The following is a 19,238-nucleotide window of genomic DNA, read 5'->3' as shown; positions in this document are numbered from 1 at the left end:
CAGCATTTCCAACTACACTTAACAGATTCCACCATAGATTAGATGGCATAACAGATTGAGCTTAAATAAACCAAATACAGGTATACTGTAATCTTAAAAGGCTCGTTTAATCATTTCTTACATTTTCCCGTCCTAAACCAAATCAGAATGAAATACATTCAAACCAACAGAATAGAAATGCGATCTTGTTAATATAACAATGACTCACTCAACGAATGTGGCAAGAAGTTAAAACAAATTTCTCGACATAAATTGGATGAACAGACTCACCCCTTTCATGTTGACCAACAACAGGCGAAAAGCAACAAAAAAAAATAAGGGTTAAACTATCCAATAGAAGCTTTAGATGTCAACACTGCTCAAACACCCACGATATAACAGCCTTGTACCAAAGCATCATTAGTAAATGAAAACAAAAAGATCAAAAAGAAGCTCAACTTCCCAACAGTTTAATACAATTGGGCAAACAATTAATCCATCTACCAAAAGAAGACTAAAATCAGATGTGCCTCAAATGCAAAGCAAAGCAAAATTTAACGTTGTGATCCACTTTTAACGGCAGCATCTCCTTTTCCCGGTTGTAATGCTCTTGCATCAAATGGGGTACTGCCAACCTTCAAGAAACCAGAAGACGAAGGAAACCCATTAACTTTGACCTGCATTGAGCCTACTGTAAGAACATCAACTGGTTCTTTATTACCATTGCTGACGGATTGCTTAGCCTCAACTTGTTTGGGGGCAATAGTGACTGAACCAATCTTTAAGATAGAAGAAATATGTTCTTTATCAACAGCAATTTTCTCATCTTTTTCATCATGCGCATGCTTGATGCCAGTGACATCAGAATTACCAACAATCTGCTCAGGACTTGAAAATGAAATATGTTTCAAGCCATCAGAATCATCCTTGGGCTTCAAATTCTTCTCATAATTGTCTGTTGGTACATCAACAAAAAAATTCAACTTTTGGGGAGCTTCTAATACTGGTACAAATATTGGACTATCAAAACTCTTGACTAGAAACTTGGCTTTCTCATCCTGCATGATCTTTTGACGGTTTTCATAGTACATAAAGTCATCAAGCAAAGATGTCTTCAATGTATGATTTTTGAATATTTTCAGCATTTCCAAACCTTTCAAATACATTATCTGCAAATAAGCAAGGGACATTAAATAATCAATGTAACAAGTTTAAGCAATAAAATAGACATAAAAGGATAGCAAACTACATTTATTGAATTCAAAACAAAACCATAACAGTACAATAATAGTTTAATCCAGCATTAAAACAAAGATATAAAATGTGATGTACAACAATTCACCAAGTTCAATTGAATAAATTCATGTCAGAAATCATGCACACTACACTTCATCCATTCAAACAACCACCGCATCCTAATATTAATTATTAAATAATATTAACTTTCTGTAGTGAGAGAGTTAAATCAAATCTACCAATCGAAAATGAATGCAATGCCATAATTTTTTACTTTTGCTTTCAATTTGTCAAGAAATTTCACTCAAATAAAAACTTAACTCCATCACCAACACTTCAGTTATCCAGGCATTCATGAATCATGAGTGTAGACCAACAATTATCTGATTACTCTATAATTGATATAACAGAACAGTACATCAGACAAATTGCAGCAATCTGTTTTACACAGAACAGGCTCAGTGCAACTCTACTCATGTAATAACTTACACTAATGTAAAATGTTAACAGAAGAACATACCATTTCAAAACTTATTAAAAAAATTCTGAGCAGAAATAATATATACCTCTTGTGCGTCTCTGCTATTAGTTACTGGCTTATTTTCATTGTTCTCCAGTATAATGTGCCTAAAATTTGGATTTGGTACATCTTTTATAATGTGCCACTTCACAGGAAAGCTTCCACTCCATTTATCTTGCTGCCAAAAGTCCATATTCTTGCTAAAGTCAACTGTACCAACCATCTCTGCAACCCCACAGAACTGTCCACTTGCATTAACCTGCATTTAAAAAGCAACATGGTAAAAGAAAAGTCAGCGTGATTAGCTTGCATATAGATAATAAAGAATAGAAATAATATACAAATTATAAGGAACCAGGATCAAAACACATTGATCGTATCAAGATAATGAACACTCACAGAAAACAATAGGAAAATAGGGCACACTTCAGACTTTTCAGCTGCTATTTTCTTTGCATCCTCATAAGCATTCTCCAACTTCTTGTTTCCATGAGGTGTTGACGACCACACATTATATTTAATGCTTTTGTGCACATCATCCTCACTATATGATTTTATAACAAAAAACTTGGCATTTTCATAGCCAAGGGGAAAGTCCTCCATATTATATTGATCAGGATAAATGACAATGTTTCCCTGTTCATTACCATCTCCTGCCATGGTTGTATAGGCTTTCACAGACAGCTGATGTTTTGATCTACCAACTCTAGGGCCTCGATTTTGCTCACCCAATACATCAGAGCTCCCATTTCCACCATTTGGCACTGCTTTGCCAATGTGAAGCTTCGGCCTAAGTTTAGCAACTGCAGACTGTCCATTAGCATTAGATCAAAAATCAGAAAATTCAATATTTGAAGAAACTATTTTCAATTGATGATGGGACATAACATTCCCAATAGAAATTATAACTATAAGTTGAAAAGAACAACAACCAGATTTTCTATCCTACAAAAACAGAAAAGTATCTTCAAACCACCAGACATTATGAACAAAAATTCATCTAGGTTTTATTTATATGAAGATCTTCTGAAAGGCCACAAACTAATAGTCATCTAGTCATTGCCTCCACAGGTGTACTTGTGAAAGAAAAAAAACATTTTGGTCAAGGAAAACTTTAACCAAGTATAGTAGTAGCAACTAATTTCACTCAGAAATGTTGATACTCGTTTAACAATCTGCAGGAATGCACAGGACAACAGTCCAAATGTAAACTAAACAAGGGTAAAACTAATACCTGATGAACAGCTGGTGAAGCTAAATTGAGAAAACTACTCCCAGAAACACTTGCATGTGTCAAACCTTGCTTCCTCCCATCATTAGCTCTCGGCCTTTCTGATGCCCTGGCCAAGGAACTTGTCTGATTCGATAAAAAAATTGAAGAGTTCCTAGAAAAGTTACCAGAAGCTGAATTGAACTTAGGTTTCAAACCTCTTCCATCAGGTTTACTGACAGAAGCACTGGCTCCAAAAAAGGAATCCGCAGAACTATCAGAAAAATTGTCAGGTTGAACAAGGGGAATATAACCAGGTGCAGAAACTGGACTTTGATAATTGGGGAGGGTATAATAATGTTGTCCTCCTCCAAATGAGCCATCAGCTCCAATCATAGCACCAGGAATGTAAGGATTGTATGGATTGTATGGAGACTGTGCATATCCATAGCTATAATATACATACGGAAAACTTTCATTTTGTGCACCCTGAAAAAAAACAGAAACATAAAAATCAGCCATGACCCAACTTAGGATAGAGTGAAACAGAGGTTAAACTTACCGTGAACTGAATATTGGGACCATCTACACCAAAAATCCTATGCTGGTCCTCCTGTTCCCCGGGTGTTCCAAATCCTAAACACAGAGAATAACAGATTATCAATATTATGCACTGTCAAAATAAACGTAACAATATGGTGCTTTTAAATTTACCTGAGCAGTAATACCCATAATTGGTGGCAGCAGGGTAATACAAGTTCTGGTCAACAAAAAACTCAGGGGCTCCTTCGTTAATCATGACCTCAGTTCGTTCAATATTTGGGCTCGTGAAGTGTGAATTTAAATCAGCACCTTCAATCTAAAGTCAAAATGTTAGATAAATTATTGACTATAATGCTACCTCAGTGATGATGATACACACAAATGATTCAAATCATTAATGGAATCCCAAAACATCAAGAGCTCAAAGAACAGAAATTACAAAATTTTATACAAATTTACCATGTCTGCATCATGGTTTCTAGTTTCAGAAACATCATACACTTCCATACCAGAACTGCCACCACTGTCACGTAAACGAAACATAAGCACACATAATTTACAAATTATTACAAGATATAAAAACACTAGAAACTATAACCAAGGTGTCCCTCAACTAACAAGAGATAACCTAAACAATAGTATATAGAAACCACTTGCAAACAGCTTCTTAACCTGAGGATTGATACTGTGAAGCCTAACAATACAAATGAGCCACAAACAGAAACATGCCAAGAGGACTGAATTAAACCACAAATACTGCAGAAAGAGCAACAACAACAACAAAAGGATTTCATTACTCCCTCTGATCTTTTTTGTGCTCAAACATCACTATATCAATCATATCAAATAAATTTCATCATACGCTAGCGGTGTCACGTATCTGATACTAACCAGTTCGAATTCTAAACACACATCCCTAATTTTTTTCCCTAAACGGAGCTATGTACTAACACACAATTAAACTTCAGTCATTTCTACAGCTAGCACAACAAGACCTCCAAAATCAAAATACAGTCAGTGTCTTACCAATTAACACACCAATTTCATTAATTCACAACGAAAAAAAGAAAGGAAAATTCAAGCGCCGAAAAACCTACACTGAAACGAGAAACTCAGCTCCCACAAAAAAACACGAAAGCAACAAGCATTCTCGACTTAACAATTGACACAATATTCGATAACAACAACCAGAGAACTAACCGAGAGAGAGAGAGAGAGAGAGAGAGAGAGAGAGAGAGATGAAATTACCCGAAGAGGAGAAGAGGAAGACGAATATCAATGCATGGTTAGTGAAGAGCGCGGAGGGGAATTGGAATTGGAGAGAGCGAACAGCGAAGAAGAAGAAGTAGCGGATTCGTACGACATTTCGCGAAACCCTAAAGCGCGAACCGAAACGGCGAAGCTTTTGGGCTGCGAGAGAGCCGTTTTGGTGTGTGCGTAACAAAAAACACTACTACCAGAAACCAAGTGTAGTAGTAGTAGTAGTAGTGAAGAGATACGAAGCGTTTCGCTATTTCTCATTGCTTTTCGCTTCCCGAATTTACCTAAACGCCCCTCTGCCGCTTCGGATACAACCAAAACGCCACTTCGTAAATGCCAACGCCGTCGTTTTGGCTGCTTGATGCGCACGCATTCTGATAGCGTTACCCTCACTGTCGTCACTGTCCAATGCGGGCCTTGGGTTTCTCCACCGACAATGGAATTCGAGATGATGGTTGGAGCGGTCGTAGTAGGAACGAAAATGGCATGTGAGAATAGCATCGCCTCACCACCCCCATGTAGCCGAAAACGGGTGTATGATTACCTCGCTTTCTCTATCGGTTTAATTGGGATCCTATTGGTATTGTTGGTAATTGGCATGCACATTTTTTAAAATTAATAAATCAAGGGGTCATACATGTGTATACTTTCAAAGTCCAAAATCAGCAAGCATCTTACAAATTCAGAGAATAAAAAATTAGGATAGAAACCTCTAGTTACAAAAAAAAAAATTATTTTTTGTTATAAATTATGTCAAAAAAAATTATTATTTTATAAATATTCATCCTTTTGTTAAATTTGAATTGACTTCTCCTGCTGGTAAGGATATAATATGATTAGTTTCTTTTAACAATAAGAATAAGAATGTGTTTCTAAGAAAATATTATAAAAATGTATATAATATGACTTTCTAAGTTTTCTCTAATTGTCTTCTACTTCTACTTATTATATGTATAAATATTTATTATGTTAAAAGAAGTTAAACACATATAAAAAGAAAGAAAGAAATTAAACACACCTCTTCTCTATCTTTTTTCTATACACCTTTCTTTCTACTCTATACTTTTTCTTTTATTTGAATTTTTCTTATAACATAATTAATATTAGCATGACTCATGTTGTGAAGCATTTACATATTTATGAAGTTTTTTTCCTCTTTTCCTGTCCAAGCATGTGGGATTTTCTTTGTTGCTTATCACACACACAGAAGAAAAAAAAAATTCTTCATCTTTGCTTGATGTTTTTTTTTACAGACATCTTTGTTTGATGTTAGCTGTCATTTAAATGATACACCTTTATTCTTTGTGGATGTTGTATAACTTGTATTATCTTATGATAATACGGAATGTCAAATTTTGTTGAACTCAAATTTATGCTCTTAATTGATGTCGTTGGAAAGAATTATTTATTTTGAATCTTAGATGCTAGTATTCATTTAAATGCAAATGGTCTTGGTGGTACTATTAAAGAAATGAACCAAATATCTAATAAAAATAAGCCTAAAGTAATAAAAAAAATGTCACCTCCTTAAAGAAGCGTTGAAGATTGAATATCTTACAATGAAAATTCTAAATCTTGTTTTGAAGTGTTTAAAAGAGATATATGATTACGCAGAGAAAGAAAAAAACACATACATACATAATCAGATTCATTTGCTTTCCCTTTAAAAAAAAAAAAAAATCGGATTCATTTGTGTTTACAAGATTTTCAAATCATAAGTATAACTTTGCAATATTGAAAATTAATTCTCAACTTAAACTGTGTGGAGAAATGGTAACAAATGAGGATATATTAGAGAGGTAAAAAAAAAACAAATTATACTTGTCATGTGTCTAATATGTCCATATAATTGTAATAATATAGGTTTCAAAAATAATATTCTAAACTAATTTATTGTCTCCTTGTATTGAAACAAAACCATAAGCTTATAATGAAAAATCATGAATATCATTTTATCGTCTAACTGAGATTATTTTATTTCCTAAAGTGAATGCAATAACATATGACCATAATATTTACGAATAATGTTAAGTTCGTAAACGTACGTAATTGTGACCTGGTCATAAATGATGCAGAAATCATGCTTGTAGGGTAATCACAAAAACACTTTTTTTCCAACAAAAGTGGAGAAATGTTGAAAAAATATATAATTAAGGTGGACATAATAACAAAATGGTGTAAACATGTAATATTTATTTTATATGTACTATCATCGTGACAATAAAGATCATTGGTCATATATTTGTTGTACACCAAAAGGTCCAAAACATCTTGTTTGCTCTTTACCAAAATTCTCATAAAATCAAACAGAAAAAATGGAGACTAAATTTGCAAATTGCAAGTCATGGAAATGATTCTAATTATGATGTTTCTCACATGATTTTTGTTGATTTTTTTGGACACTGAATTAAAAAAAAATAAAAAAATCGATCACGTAATTGGTAATGAGACGGGCAAGAAAAAGTCTTGCATTAAACTTTGTTTCTTTTCTTCTTTTACTAGGACATCAAAGTTTTTATGTTTCAGACATTAAACTTATTTATAAAGTTTTGATGTTTTGAACATATTAGTACGTAGTTTTTCTTAACTCTCAATATTGCTTAATGCTTACTATATTTTTTCAGTGAAGGATGAATGCTACATAGTTTGAATCAACATCATGAATGTTACTTAGTTTGAATCAACATCAACATATATGGTTTGATGTTTTGAATTAAAAAATGACGGATCCTCCCTCAATTCTATCAAAATAAAGATCCAAATCTTTATTATTATTTTTGTGATAATATTCAATAGTGACACTTGTTATATATATATACTTATTAATTCCACTTGCAAGTAATATACCAAAAACTACCCTTAACTACGGCATCTTTGATCATTCAAGTACTTTGATAGAATTTGCAGGATATAGTAGTGAGGCATTTTTAACTGGAGAAAGTCGGTAAGTTACGAGAGAGATATAAAGCTTCTTGCACATTACGAGTGCATGCATGTGTCAACACCTGAGTAGTGTGGCAAAACTAAAAATGTGTGTAAAATAAAACGAGAATAGCTTTAACCATCTAGGCGGATATATATAAAGTAGCACGTGTATGCAAATTGTGTGTCCAAAATTAAAGAAGCATGCTAAAGAAGTACTTTAATAGAACATCAATATTTTGACACGTCGCTTGGTGATTTGGTTAGTGGATGCTTATTATGGTGCAGAGGCTACCACACACACACTTTGAAAATCCCATCATGGCGGAAACCAAAAATGAGTTGGTAACTTTAGAAAACGAATGAGGAGAATTGGGAACTTTAATGAGAATGAATCCAGTGCTCACGACGAAGGTGCACAAGGAAGCAAAGAGAAAGAGAAAGTGGATGCTTTTTCCTCAACATTAAGGTGATTCTCGGAAGCACTTGTTGCAAAAAGGGACTATATGCCTTGCTTTGGCTTTGCCCATAAATATCTTTCCCACCACTCCAATCATGTGTGTTTATCAACACGCCTCTAATACTATTTCCTAGGTAAAAGAGGTTGAGAGAATGTAAAATAGGTAATCTCATCTTGCTCATACTAGTATAGGCTTGCACTCTTCATGTACACACATAAAATGAAACATAAACTTTGTTCCAACATTTTTTTTTCTTTGCAAGGGACCGAAAGAGAGCCCTACGAATGGAATTAAGTATTAACCAAATGTATTTTTTTTTCAAAAACTGAATAAAATAAGAAACTATTTTATGAATTAGAAAGCTTGGAAGATCTACAGGTGGGTCTCACCGGATTTTGCTACTGTTCTCCCTAATTCAATACAAAATAATTTTTGGTTACACTCAAGAGTTTGGAAGATCTAAGGGGGAGAGATCCATTTGGAAGGTAATTTGGAGTGCAGTTAATTTTAGTGTTTGGAAGAAGAGGAATGATGTCATCTTCAATCTTGATTCTGCAGTATGCTCTGCTATGGTCCAAGATATTAAGTTTTTGGCTTGGTCATGGCTTCACTTTCTCGTTTGTTCAATGAAATAGCAACATAGCAGCTTGCCTTATAAGTTCTTGGGAGAGGCATGGTGCTCGGATATGAGACCTGAGGAAACAAAGACAACTTCTGACGCTGGGGGGTAGTGTACATCGGGTGTGAACTGCAAAATCTGTTTGTTGAGCACGTGGGGTAGATGTTGAGGTGATTGCTTGTAGTGGAGGTTGCTTATTGGATCCCTCGTGAAGTAGCTAGACAGGAAGCCTCGTGATCTGGAGATGGGGTGTGTATCATGTTAAAATCATGTGTACCAAATGTGTGAAGTTTATGTTGGCTAGTGTGTGACAGATAAAGGCAAATTTTGCATTAAGGGGAGGGCAGTGGGGTGGGTTTTTAATCAGGTCATATTTTCTTTGGTTCTGGTTACCCTTATTCACGCATGGTTGTTGTGTGGGAAGAATTGGTAACCAGTCTCTATGCTTATGGCTCTCACTTATGTTCACTCTCTTGGTACCTCTTGTACCTTATATTAATATACGACTGCTTTGCCGATTTTAAACACAATTAAATATCAAGTCGTGTTGGAAATACTCCCAACTACTAAAAGATACATTTTAACACATCAGATTTGCTAAATCAAGTTTTCAATTTTAATATCCTTTTATATTTAATAGTTCATTTTTTTTTATTCTTTTACAAATGCCTACACTCGTTAGCAAAAAGCAGAAAAGAAAAGGGAAAGGCAAAAAATTAAACAATAATAACCCCCGAGACAGGTGACTTTGAACTCTAGCCTAGTACAAAACAATAATTGATTCCGCTACAATTGTTTATCCCAATTCCAAAACTAATACGACATATAAAATATTAAATAATGCCCTCCAATTCAACCAACCAAACATTTGCATGTTCCCTTGGCAAATAAGCTTGATGAGCCATCACAATTCACAAAATGATCAAAATTAACCACCTGTGTTACCCATTGAACAACTCTCACTCAATAATGCTGAAGCATATCATATTAGAATGTTCACTCAAATTTCTTACACCACTACCCCCCGAATGAACCTCTTGCCATAAGGTAATCGCCATGTAAAGCCAATCTTAAACAAAAGTGGAAAAAGGTTAACATGACCACCAGTCCACTCAGAAGACAAAAGGTTAGAATGCCTTTTAAGAAAAGAATCGAATCAGGGCTCTAAATATCAGAAGCTGATTGATGACTAAGGTCTGCTACAGCTTCTGGATTACCTGCATCAGTGCTACTAACAACAGGTTGCTGCTCTACTTGTTCAGTTCCCAAAAAGGAATTCCCTTGTGAGCCAGAACCAGAAGACACGGGAAGCATTCTTGGATCTGAAGTTCCTACTTCCTGTGCCCTGAGATCCTTTTGATCAGGAAGTTGTTGATCTGACCTATTACGCCTATCATAACTGGGGCTGCGGCTGTGGCTACGACTGTAACTACGACCACGGCTACGACTGCGGTTACGACGTGGACTAATACTACGGCTATAGCTACGACTACGACCACGAGACCAGCTGCGGCTTCGACTACGGCCCCTGCTCCAACTCCTGCTTCTACTTCTGCTACGACTTCTGCTGCTACTTCTGCTATAATCCCATGTTCTGACTCTTTCAGGGCTACGACTATAACTTCTGCCTCTACCTTTATATGAAACATCTCTTCTATTGTCAAACCTTCCACGTCCACGACCTTGTCCACGCCCATCCATGTTGTACCGGTCATCCATACCACGTTCACCCCTACCCCAACCAACATGCCCACCACGAGGGCCACCAGATCCTCTACCCCTGTTGCCCCTACCAGGAAAGAAATCACCTCTCCCACCTTGCCCGCTACCTCCATCCCTTATGCCACCACGACCACCAAAGCCACCGCCACGTCCACCAAAACTGCCATCCCTCATGCCACCACCACGTCCCCCAAACCCACCGCCACGTCCACCAAAACCACCATCCCTCATGCCACCTCCACGACCGCCAAAGCCACCATCCCTCATGCCACCACGACCACCAGTATCCCAACGCCCACCACCACCACCAGAGTCAAACCGGCTCACCCCACCCCGATCCTTTCCAAAGTTCGATGGCCCACGCAAAGCCATCTGCCTTAACTCTGGAAGCACGTGCTGATTAGCACCCTCCAAAACTTTGATTAAATCACCTGCATGTTTCCAGTCCTGCTCAGAAAAAAAGGTATATGACACTCCAGTAGCACCTGCCCTTCCAGTTCTTCCTATACGGTGCACATAGTCCTCAATTCCAGTGGGGAAATCATAATTTATTACCACCCTGTATCATGGAAAATTCACAAAATTCAACTACAATGCATCATCACACAACTCCCAAACAAAGCTAAGGTCACAACGTACTAAATAAAAGGAACATCATTATCTAGCACATGCAAAAGTCATATAAAAGATTTCATAATATGACCTATTCACTTATATGCTTGAGTATAAGCACTCCAAACACAAACAGGCTAACCTTATATCCTTAATATCAAGCCCACGAGCTGCAACATCAGTAGCAACCAGAATTGGTGACTTCCCAGTCCGGAACTGACTTAAAACCCAGTCTCTCTCACCTTGAGACTTGTCACCATGAATTGCAGCAGCCCCAAAAGTCCGGCCAATACTACGAGCAAGCTGGTCACATAACCTCTTTGTGGAACAAAATATTATGACCTTAGAACCCCGTTCTTGGGATCTGAGGATTTGCTCCAAACGCCTCTGTTTCTCCATTTGTGGAACAACTTCAACATACTGCCAGTTTACAAATTACATATATGCAAGGGAAAAAAGAATATAAGTCACCAAGAAACTTAAAACAAAAATATTGTTCTTCATTTGGAACATATTACAGTAAATTCAGTCAAAGAGAAAAATAAAGATGGATTAGTTAATTCAGTCAAAGAGAGAAGTAAAGATGGATTATTTAATTGATTGCAAATGAAAGTCAGGATACAAGCTCCATGAATACAACCAGACCTAAGCTCAATAGATAATGCAATAAGCCACAACAAACATATCCTAGAAAACGACAATTAAGAAAAAAAAAAAGCAATTCACATTAGCAGGCTGTATTTTAACTTCTGTAAGCAATTATGCATTTTTTTCTGTAATGAAATATAATGCTTGCAATATCCTTTCTATAAAGTATCACATGCTTGCAAAGTGCACTAAATGTGACAACATTTCCCCCTCCTCCAAAAACAGGTAAAATGCATATTTCATCTTACATATCTCGGTGCATAAGGTTCCAACAGTAGTCGGGTCTGGGTAAGAGGTCAGACGTGTGTAGCCTATTTGACCCATGACCACAAGGTCACAAACACAACAATCTTACCGTTGTACCAGGGCTCAGTCTTTTTAGGAAAGTAACCAAAGAGAAGATGCAGAACAGGGAAGATACACATAGCCATATTGAGGTCAAGAGATTGCAATGACCAAAGAGAAGATGCTTTTAGATCAAGTTGAATTGTAAAGCTAAATAGTATCACTGTATCAGTACAAAAGAGCCTGTATTAACCAAGATTTCAGTATTTGGAATTTTTTTTTTAACTTTGACGAGTACTCCTGAAATGGAAATTTGGATATAGAATATAATACATAAATAAATACAAGGAAGAAGCTAACATTTGCAAGTCATAAAAAATGAACACAAAATGGATCAAATTAGTAACTCTGAGCTTGCAAAGTATTGACAAAACAAGATAAAAGTAGAAGTACTATCTATTTTGATTAAATGAATGGCCACTAATTAAATACCTGTGTGATAGCTTTATTTGCAGCAAGCTCGTCTACACTTCCAATGTTAACCTGGACAGGATTAACAAGAAGATCGCTAGCAATCTTTCTTACTTCTTTTGGCCAGGTTGCTGTGTACATGAGAGTTTGTCTGCGTGGTGGAATCTCATTCACAATCTTACGAATTTGAGGCTCAAAACCCATGTCAAGCATTCGGTCAGCCTCATCAAGCACAAGGAGCGAAACTTGCCCAAAGTCAATTTTCTTCATTTCAAGTATATCGTTGAGCCGACCGGGTGTGGCAACAACAATGTCTGCTCCCCGGTCCAACTCTTTTAGTTGAAGGGCTTTAGGTGCTCCACCATACAAGCACTGCAAAGGGAAAAGAAATCAACAGATGCACCAAAGGATTAAGGCAAACACTAATAGACTAAAACTCAACAAAAAGGAAGAGATAACACTTGGGACAAACCGTGCAAGAGACTCGTGATGATCGACCAAATTTGACGACCTCATCTTGGATCTGTGTCGCAAGTTCACGTGTTGGAGCCAAAACCAAGACAGTGGGGCCATTCAGAGAATTGTTACATCGCTGTCTAAGAAGAATGAAGGCAGGCATTAAGTAGCCTAATGTTTTTCCAGAGCCTGTTTTGGCAATTGCGACTATGTCTCTACCTTGTAGTGCAACAGGCCATGTTTGAGCCTGTATTGGTGTTGGACTTGAGAAGCCAGCAGAATATATCTGAAACGAGAGTATATGGCAGCAATCAGACCAATGAATGGTGCACAAATCCAATGCCTTTTGATTCAGAAAACACAAAATTGCATTCAACTGTGATAATTTAGCAAACAAAAAAACTAAAGGACCCATAGGTTATGGTTGCTTACTGAAGCAACTTGAGGCAATTAAAAAAGGCAAAAAAGACATAAGAGGCGGAGCCAATAAGCAACAAATCCCGGGTCACACAGAAATTTGAAGAATGGAGGGCCATCCACCCTTATAGAAGATGCCCAAGAAAGGCTCCAACCATCCCTTTTGCAGGCTCCAAAAATCAGGATAATAGTTGCACGTGTAATTGTGCCAAATGCAGATTAGCAGTGCAGCGTACGACATATGCTCCTGCTCTGGAGCAGATATCGCACCTGCGACAAGCGAAAATAGATAAGTTTAAAAGTAAATTTTAAATTAAAAAAATGGGGAAAAGGAGTAAAACCATTTCTTTCCTAGGAAGCACCAATGCATACAATTCCACATAACAGGAGAACAATAAACTTACCTCTCTCAATATCTCTGGAGGGAACCCAGTAGCATCAAATGTCATGAAAGGAGGTGGAATGTTGTCACCCTGTCCAGTAAGACATAAATATTGATGTAAAGAAAATATAAAGATATACAAGAAATATAAATTTAAAATAAAGTCGGACACTCTACAAGGAAATAAAAACAATAGAACCACAACCAGGCAGTTCATCTGACAACTCACAATATACCTTGAGAAGCTCAAACAGTCGAAAGCAGATCATGTCATACATACATACATACATATGAACAAAGATAGGCTTTGTTTTCAGTTTTGATTTTGAAGCATCTTAATTGTTTGCAACATATGATACAACTAAAACATAAAATCAAATATGTCTAGGGTCTTGTAAAAGCTTGGTCTGTATGCTATCTGTACTAAGATACTGAACTAAATTTCATACACCACTTCCAATAAAAGTACCGACCGTTGCTGTAACTTCATGTTGCTGACAGTAAATTTCAGCTGGTGAGAGATCAGTAGCATCTGAAGATCCCATATAAGGAGGCCTCATTAAAGGGTTAGTAGAGAGAGGTGAAGGTCCTCCTATTGGAGGAACAAACATGCTAGGCACAGCATTCCCAGCAATACCACTTCCATTTCCACTTGGCATTACATTTTGAAAAGGAGTGTTGCCAATCCTCATATCCTGCAATAATGTTTTACATAATCATAAAATATTAAATTAGGATAAAGAACAACCAATATTGGGAGGGAGGATATAATGAATAATCAACTTAAAATTAAAGGATAAAAGAAGGGATGAAGACAGGTGAAGCTTTGAAACATGCATTATCAACACAAAGTAGTGTTGAAGTAGTCAAAGATGAAAGGCACCTTAAAAGCACTAGGAGGTTTAAAACGTTGAGGTAAGATGCAAAAAAATGTATCAACATTAGAAAAAGAGAAAAGGGGTTATGGACTTGTTAAAGTTGTTGTTTAATAATGTTTTATATTTCTAGCTTGTTGTAGAAGCTTGTGGAAGCTCTTAGAAGCTGTCCTGCAATCTGTCACCATAGGCTAGGCTGTAGCCATCATCATGAACTATTTTTTGTACTATCTGTAAATTCTCATATATATATATATATATATATATATATATATATATATATATATATATATATATATATATATATATATATATATATATATCAGCAAACTAAGGCTGAGGATCCTTTTTGTGTGCATAGTTTCATACTCAAACATTTCAAGTGGACTGACAGTGTAATAAGTTTTACACAATCATCAAATCACAACCCACCATGTATGATAAGTCTATTGACTTTTAAAATAATTATCTTAAAGTAATTCAAACGGTGATTTATGATTGGATGACAGTATAAAACTGTTTTACATTATCAATGCAAAGGCATTATTTTGCAGTAATATGGCATATTATTAAGAAGTTCACCATTGAAAACCATAAGTTCCTTGCGCTCAATGACACGTATAGTATACCCATCAACTTATCCACCGACCATTACATTAAAGGGTATAAAAGTCATTTAAAATGAATAGATTTTTTCTTTCCACTTCCCCAAGCTATTCTATTCCTACTTTTTTGTATTCTGAGGGGAAGATGTATTTCAGCTAACCACTAATTGCAGCAATTGCACTAAAATTTTTTTTTATAGAAGGTAGTGAGGACCTGAAGGAGATTTCCATATGTTAAATCAGTATTTTAAACAGTCAATGACATTTTATTAGCATTGAAACAACTTTAAAACATCCTTCTAGCAATCAAATACCAACACAAATAATACAATAATTAGTTAAAGTTTGAAAAGTGAAACAATGGTTAAACATCATACTAGAAAGAAAAAAAGTACCTGCTGATTTCTTGGAATGGGTATTGGAGTTATATCTGGCTGCTGACGACCCATTGTTGCCATATCTTTGTTAGAATTATAGTAATATTCATTCCCTGCTCTAACACGTAAGCTATCCTCGGGACCCATCTTTTGGCCAGAAGGAAGGACATTGGATGGATGACCATGCATCATTCCTGGGCTCATCTGGCTATGAAAGTTAGGACCATGTTGGTAATATAAATCAGATCCAGAGGGCGATTGTTGCATACTGTTAGATAAGGCCCTGAATTGTTGTGGTTGGCCAGCATTGACACCTACATTAGGTACTTGACCAGAACCAACTTCGGCAGGAATGTTCTGGTTGTTCTGAACGGGCAAGGCACTCCTTTGTGGATACTGGGATGGCGAATGTCCAACCTGGCTTCCATTTTTAGAATCCACTTCCTCTACCTTTGGATATGTTGTTTGTTGGTTTTCAAAGGGCTGACCGTGCATGTTATGCTGAACCTGCTGGGAGTTAGGTTGCCCAGGTGATACCATGTTTGGCTGACTGTGCTGGGAGTTTGGTTGCCTGGATGTAATTGCATTTTGCTGATACGACATATAATGCATGTTTTGGGGAGTGAATTGATGTGTTTGTGGTTGTACAATGTGTGAACCATGATCCTGAGGCATTCCTTGCACAAAATGCTGGGAATGGATCGCCTGTGGCGGCATCTGACGATGCATTTGCTGTCCTTGAGGCTGCATCATTTGCTGCCTGGCTTGATGTCCTTGAGGCTGCATCATTTGCTGCCCTTGGGGCTGCTGCATCATTTGCTGCCCTTGGGGCTGCTGCATCATTTGCTGCCCTTGGGGCTGCTGCATCATTTGCTGCCCTTGAGGCTGCTGCATCATTTTCTGCCCATGTTGGTTCTGTTGCTGTGCTGCCTGAGCACCGTGAGAGGACTGCTGCTGAGTGACCTGTGCCATATGGGGACTCTGCTGCTGCGGTGGCATAGATTGGCCATGCTGTTGGGTAAGGTGACCCATCTGCTGTTGCGAGGATTGCACCTGCTGCATCTGCTGCCCATGCTGCTGCACCTTTCCACCAGGCTGCACTGTATGAGCCCCTGGTATAGGTGCCAAGCTCGGCGCAGGGCCTGAAGGCACTGGTGGTGTCGGTTTTTCGTATTGCGTAACATTGGTTTCAGGATTCCAATAGTATAAAAGACCAGTGCTGCCATCAATCAACCCCTTCCACGGTTGTGGAAGGGTAGGATCATCAGGTGCATATCTGGGACCAAGCCCAGCAGAAGCTGCCTCCGCTGTCGCCATAACGAATTCCTATATCTATATATCTCTACAATCAAAAACATTGTTCAGAATCCAACACAAACACAACATTTAAATCCTACAGACCTAGCAAGATTGAATTTTAATCTAACACAATCAGAATCTGACGGTTCAATACACGACGAACACAATCCACAATCATGAATTCCTTAAAGAAAGTTAAAAGGATGAAATAAAACACACTCCATGAACCCTATAAAACAATGAGACTAGAATTATTTTACGAGAATAGTGTAAAGCGAAGCATACCTTAGGTTATGTGGGTGAGAATCTATGAGGGTGTGTTGTTAGTAATGAGAGGGCATGGTGGTGGTGGTGGTGGTGGTGGTGGTGGTGCTGTGTGTATCTGAGAAAGAAAAAATTGTGTAAACAAGAAAAGGAATAAGCAGAGGCAGCTTTGGTTTTGTTGAATGCAAATGGGTTAGGGTTGAAGAGAATGAAGATGTAGATGGAGGAGTGGAATTTAAGCTGATTGGGAAATCACGGCTAAGGGACGGCTGTGATCGTCGCATGTCCTTGTGGGTCCGCTTAATATTATTTGGACGCTCCTGATCGTTCTCTGAAGCTCCGTTTTCCAACTACTCACCAACCTTTGCCGGTAGATTTTGCGAACCGGTCAGTGAAAATTAACGATTTTCACTTTTACCCCATCCAAAGACATAATTAATACAAAACTATGGTATCTTTTTTTTTTTATTTAACTGGTATTTTTGTGCGTGCAATGAAACATAGATATTTATTTTATATCACTAAAAACTTAAAATAAATAAATATTTTTACATATATAAATTATAAATTATAATATATTATAATTGAAGTACTTGTGGATTAAAAAAATATAATTAATTTATGAGACTCTATTATGTGTTCAATCAGATTTTTTTTATATAAATTAATTATTAGAAAATTTGATATATATGTTGCACTAATGTTCAAAAATAAAAATTTATAATAAAAGATATTTTTAAATATATTATATATTAGATTTGTGACAAATAATTTACATTGTGATAAAAGGTTGTTTAATGGTTGATAATTTATTTAATAAATGTTAAAATTTAATTTAGAAATAAAGATTAAAAGATAAATTGAAAGAGACAACCTCATGTAAAATTGTTGATAATTTCTCTTTCATTTGATTTTTGAGTGCTTTTGAAATTTAACATTCTTCTGAATTCTAACTACTTGCCTTGTGGAGATAACCCCATATAAAAACTACAACTTGTTGAGTTCACTGATAAAAAGTTTGTCCAACACTTCCCATTTTATCTTATAGCCATAACCATAAAAGTGGTGCTGTAGAATAATAGAAGCTCTATAATTTAGAATACTGTATAAGGATGTATAAGTAGTCCAATTCCTACACAAGAAACCAACCCTCCAATTAGAAAAGTGACATGAAAGATTGTATAAAACATAAAAGTATGAAACAAAAAGTGTTATGCTTGAGCTGCAAAGATGCCCCGTTTATGTTTTTTTTTTACAAGGGCAAGGTTTCTTGCAAGATCATGGCACTCTGACATTAAACGCCAGAGTTATATATTTTTGTAAAAGTGATTGCTAGATTACATTAAATTATGATTTGCTACTTTCATATCATAAAGTACCTTACTAGTTACTACCCCATCTTTTAAATTTAGCAATTGCTTCGTGGGTTTAGATAAACTTCTCAAACAAAAAAAAAACTTATAAGAAAAAATAAGATAAAAAATGAATTAATTTTCTCTCAAAGTTAAAATTAACTTATGCAAAAGTTAGATGAAAGAACTTGCCTAAACTAATTTTAACTTATAAGAGAAGTTTAATTTATCTTACCTTGTTATTTTCCTCTCCTACAAAATTTATCGAAAGCCTTAGTCGTGAACAAGATACAAGAAGTGCTTCTTGATGTAATATGGAATAATTCAGTAGCATGGGGTTGGTTTCAGATTTGACCATTGTGGAGACACTACTTTCAAAACACACAAGGGCTTATTCTTGTGATAGACAGCAATGATCACAATCGTGGCTGGTGAGACTAAAGATGAGTAGCACACGATGCTGAATGAGGTACGTGTGTGTATATATGTATAATTGGATTTTTGTTTCCACTGACAGGATGTGCTAAGAGATGCTGTAGTGCTTTGTTTTTGCAAACAAACAAGATCTTCCCAATGCAATGAATGCTGCTGAAACTCTGATAGGCTTGGCCTAAACTCGAATTATGACATACAAATTACCAACATCTGAAAAGAAGTACTCAAGCAATGACTGTTTTTACTCCTGTTCTGTCTTTACATGATTTTGACTTTGAGTACATGTTA

General features: G+C 36.5%; 2 protein-coding genes across 3 annotated transcripts; both read right to left on the bottom strand.

The window, feature by feature from the left end:
- Positions 1 to 81: 81 nt before the first annotated feature.
- On the bottom strand, positions 82 to 4,977 carry LOC114387795 (YTH domain-containing protein ECT4-like). 2 transcript variants are annotated; one of them, XM_028347999.1, is made up of 8 exons: positions 4,737 to 4,977; positions 3,948 to 4,011; positions 3,660 to 3,804; positions 3,508 to 3,581; positions 2,970 to 3,434; positions 2,135 to 2,545; positions 1,782 to 1,994; positions 82 to 1,148 (listed from the first exon to the last, which is right to left on the bottom strand). In XM_028347999.1, the coding sequence occupies exons 2-8, from the start codon at positions 3,993 to 3,995 to the stop codon at positions 534 to 536; spliced, it is 1,971 nt and encodes a 656-aa protein (XP_028203800.1). In that variant the 5' UTR covers positions 3,996 to 4,011; positions 4,737 to 4,977; the 3' UTR covers positions 82 to 533. The 2 variants fall into 2 exon arrangements, with proteins under 2 accessions (XP_028203800.1, XP_028203801.1); XM_028348000.1 differs by lacking the exon at positions 3,948 to 4,011.
- A 4,489-nt stretch (positions 4,978 to 9,466) lies between these two features.
- Positions 9,467 to 17,380, bottom strand: LOC114388728 (DEAD-box ATP-dependent RNA helicase 40-like). Its single transcript, XM_028349376.1, has 8 exons — positions 17,185 to 17,380; positions 15,619 to 16,942; positions 14,217 to 14,438; positions 13,766 to 13,834; positions 12,961 to 13,230; positions 12,510 to 12,860; positions 11,227 to 11,504; positions 9,467 to 11,031 (listed from the first exon to the last, which is right to left on the bottom strand). The coding sequence occupies exons 2-8, from the start codon at positions 16,915 to 16,917 to the stop codon at positions 9,915 to 9,917; spliced, it is 3,606 nt and encodes a 1,201-aa protein (XP_028205177.1). The 5' UTR covers positions 16,918 to 16,942; positions 17,185 to 17,380; the 3' UTR covers positions 9,467 to 9,914.
- Between the last annotated feature and the right edge of the window lie 1,858 nt (positions 17,381 to 19,238).

The sequence above is a fragment of the Glycine soja genome, chromosome 15 (assembly GCF_004193775.1).
Source record: "Glycine soja cultivar W05 chromosome 15, ASM419377v2, whole genome shotgun sequence".
In the NCBI taxonomy this organism is placed as follows: domain Eukaryota; kingdom Viridiplantae; phylum Streptophyta; class Magnoliopsida; order Fabales; family Fabaceae; genus Glycine; species Glycine soja.
Note: the sequence above shows the minus strand (reverse complement) of the source record. Positions and strands in the feature narration are given on the sequence as shown.

Coding starts and splice junctions, on each gene's coding strand:
- LOC114387795 (XM_028347999.1), bottom strand. CDS start 3,995: ATGGAAGTGTATGATGTTTCTGAAACTAGAAACCATGATGCAGACATG. Junction 3,582..3,659: donor TTATGGGTATTACTGCTCAG/GTAAATTTAAAA, acceptor CTCTGTGTTTAG/GATTTGGAACACCCGGGGAA. Junction 2,546..2,969: donor CTTCACCAGCTGTTCATCAG/GTATTAGTTTTA, acceptor GCTAATGGACAG/TCTGCAGTTGCTAAACTTAG.
- LOC114388728 (XM_028349376.1), bottom strand. CDS start 16,917: ATGGCGACAGCGGAGGCAGCTTCTGCTGGGCTTGGTCCCAGATATGCA. Junction 14,439..15,618: donor CCATTCCAAGAAATCAGCAG/GTACTTTTTTTC, acceptor ACATTATTGCAG/GATATGAGGATTGGCAACAC. Junction 11,505..12,509: donor CAAATAAAGCTATCACACAG/GTATTTAATTAG, acceptor GTAAACTGGCAG/TATGTTGAAGTTGTTCCACA.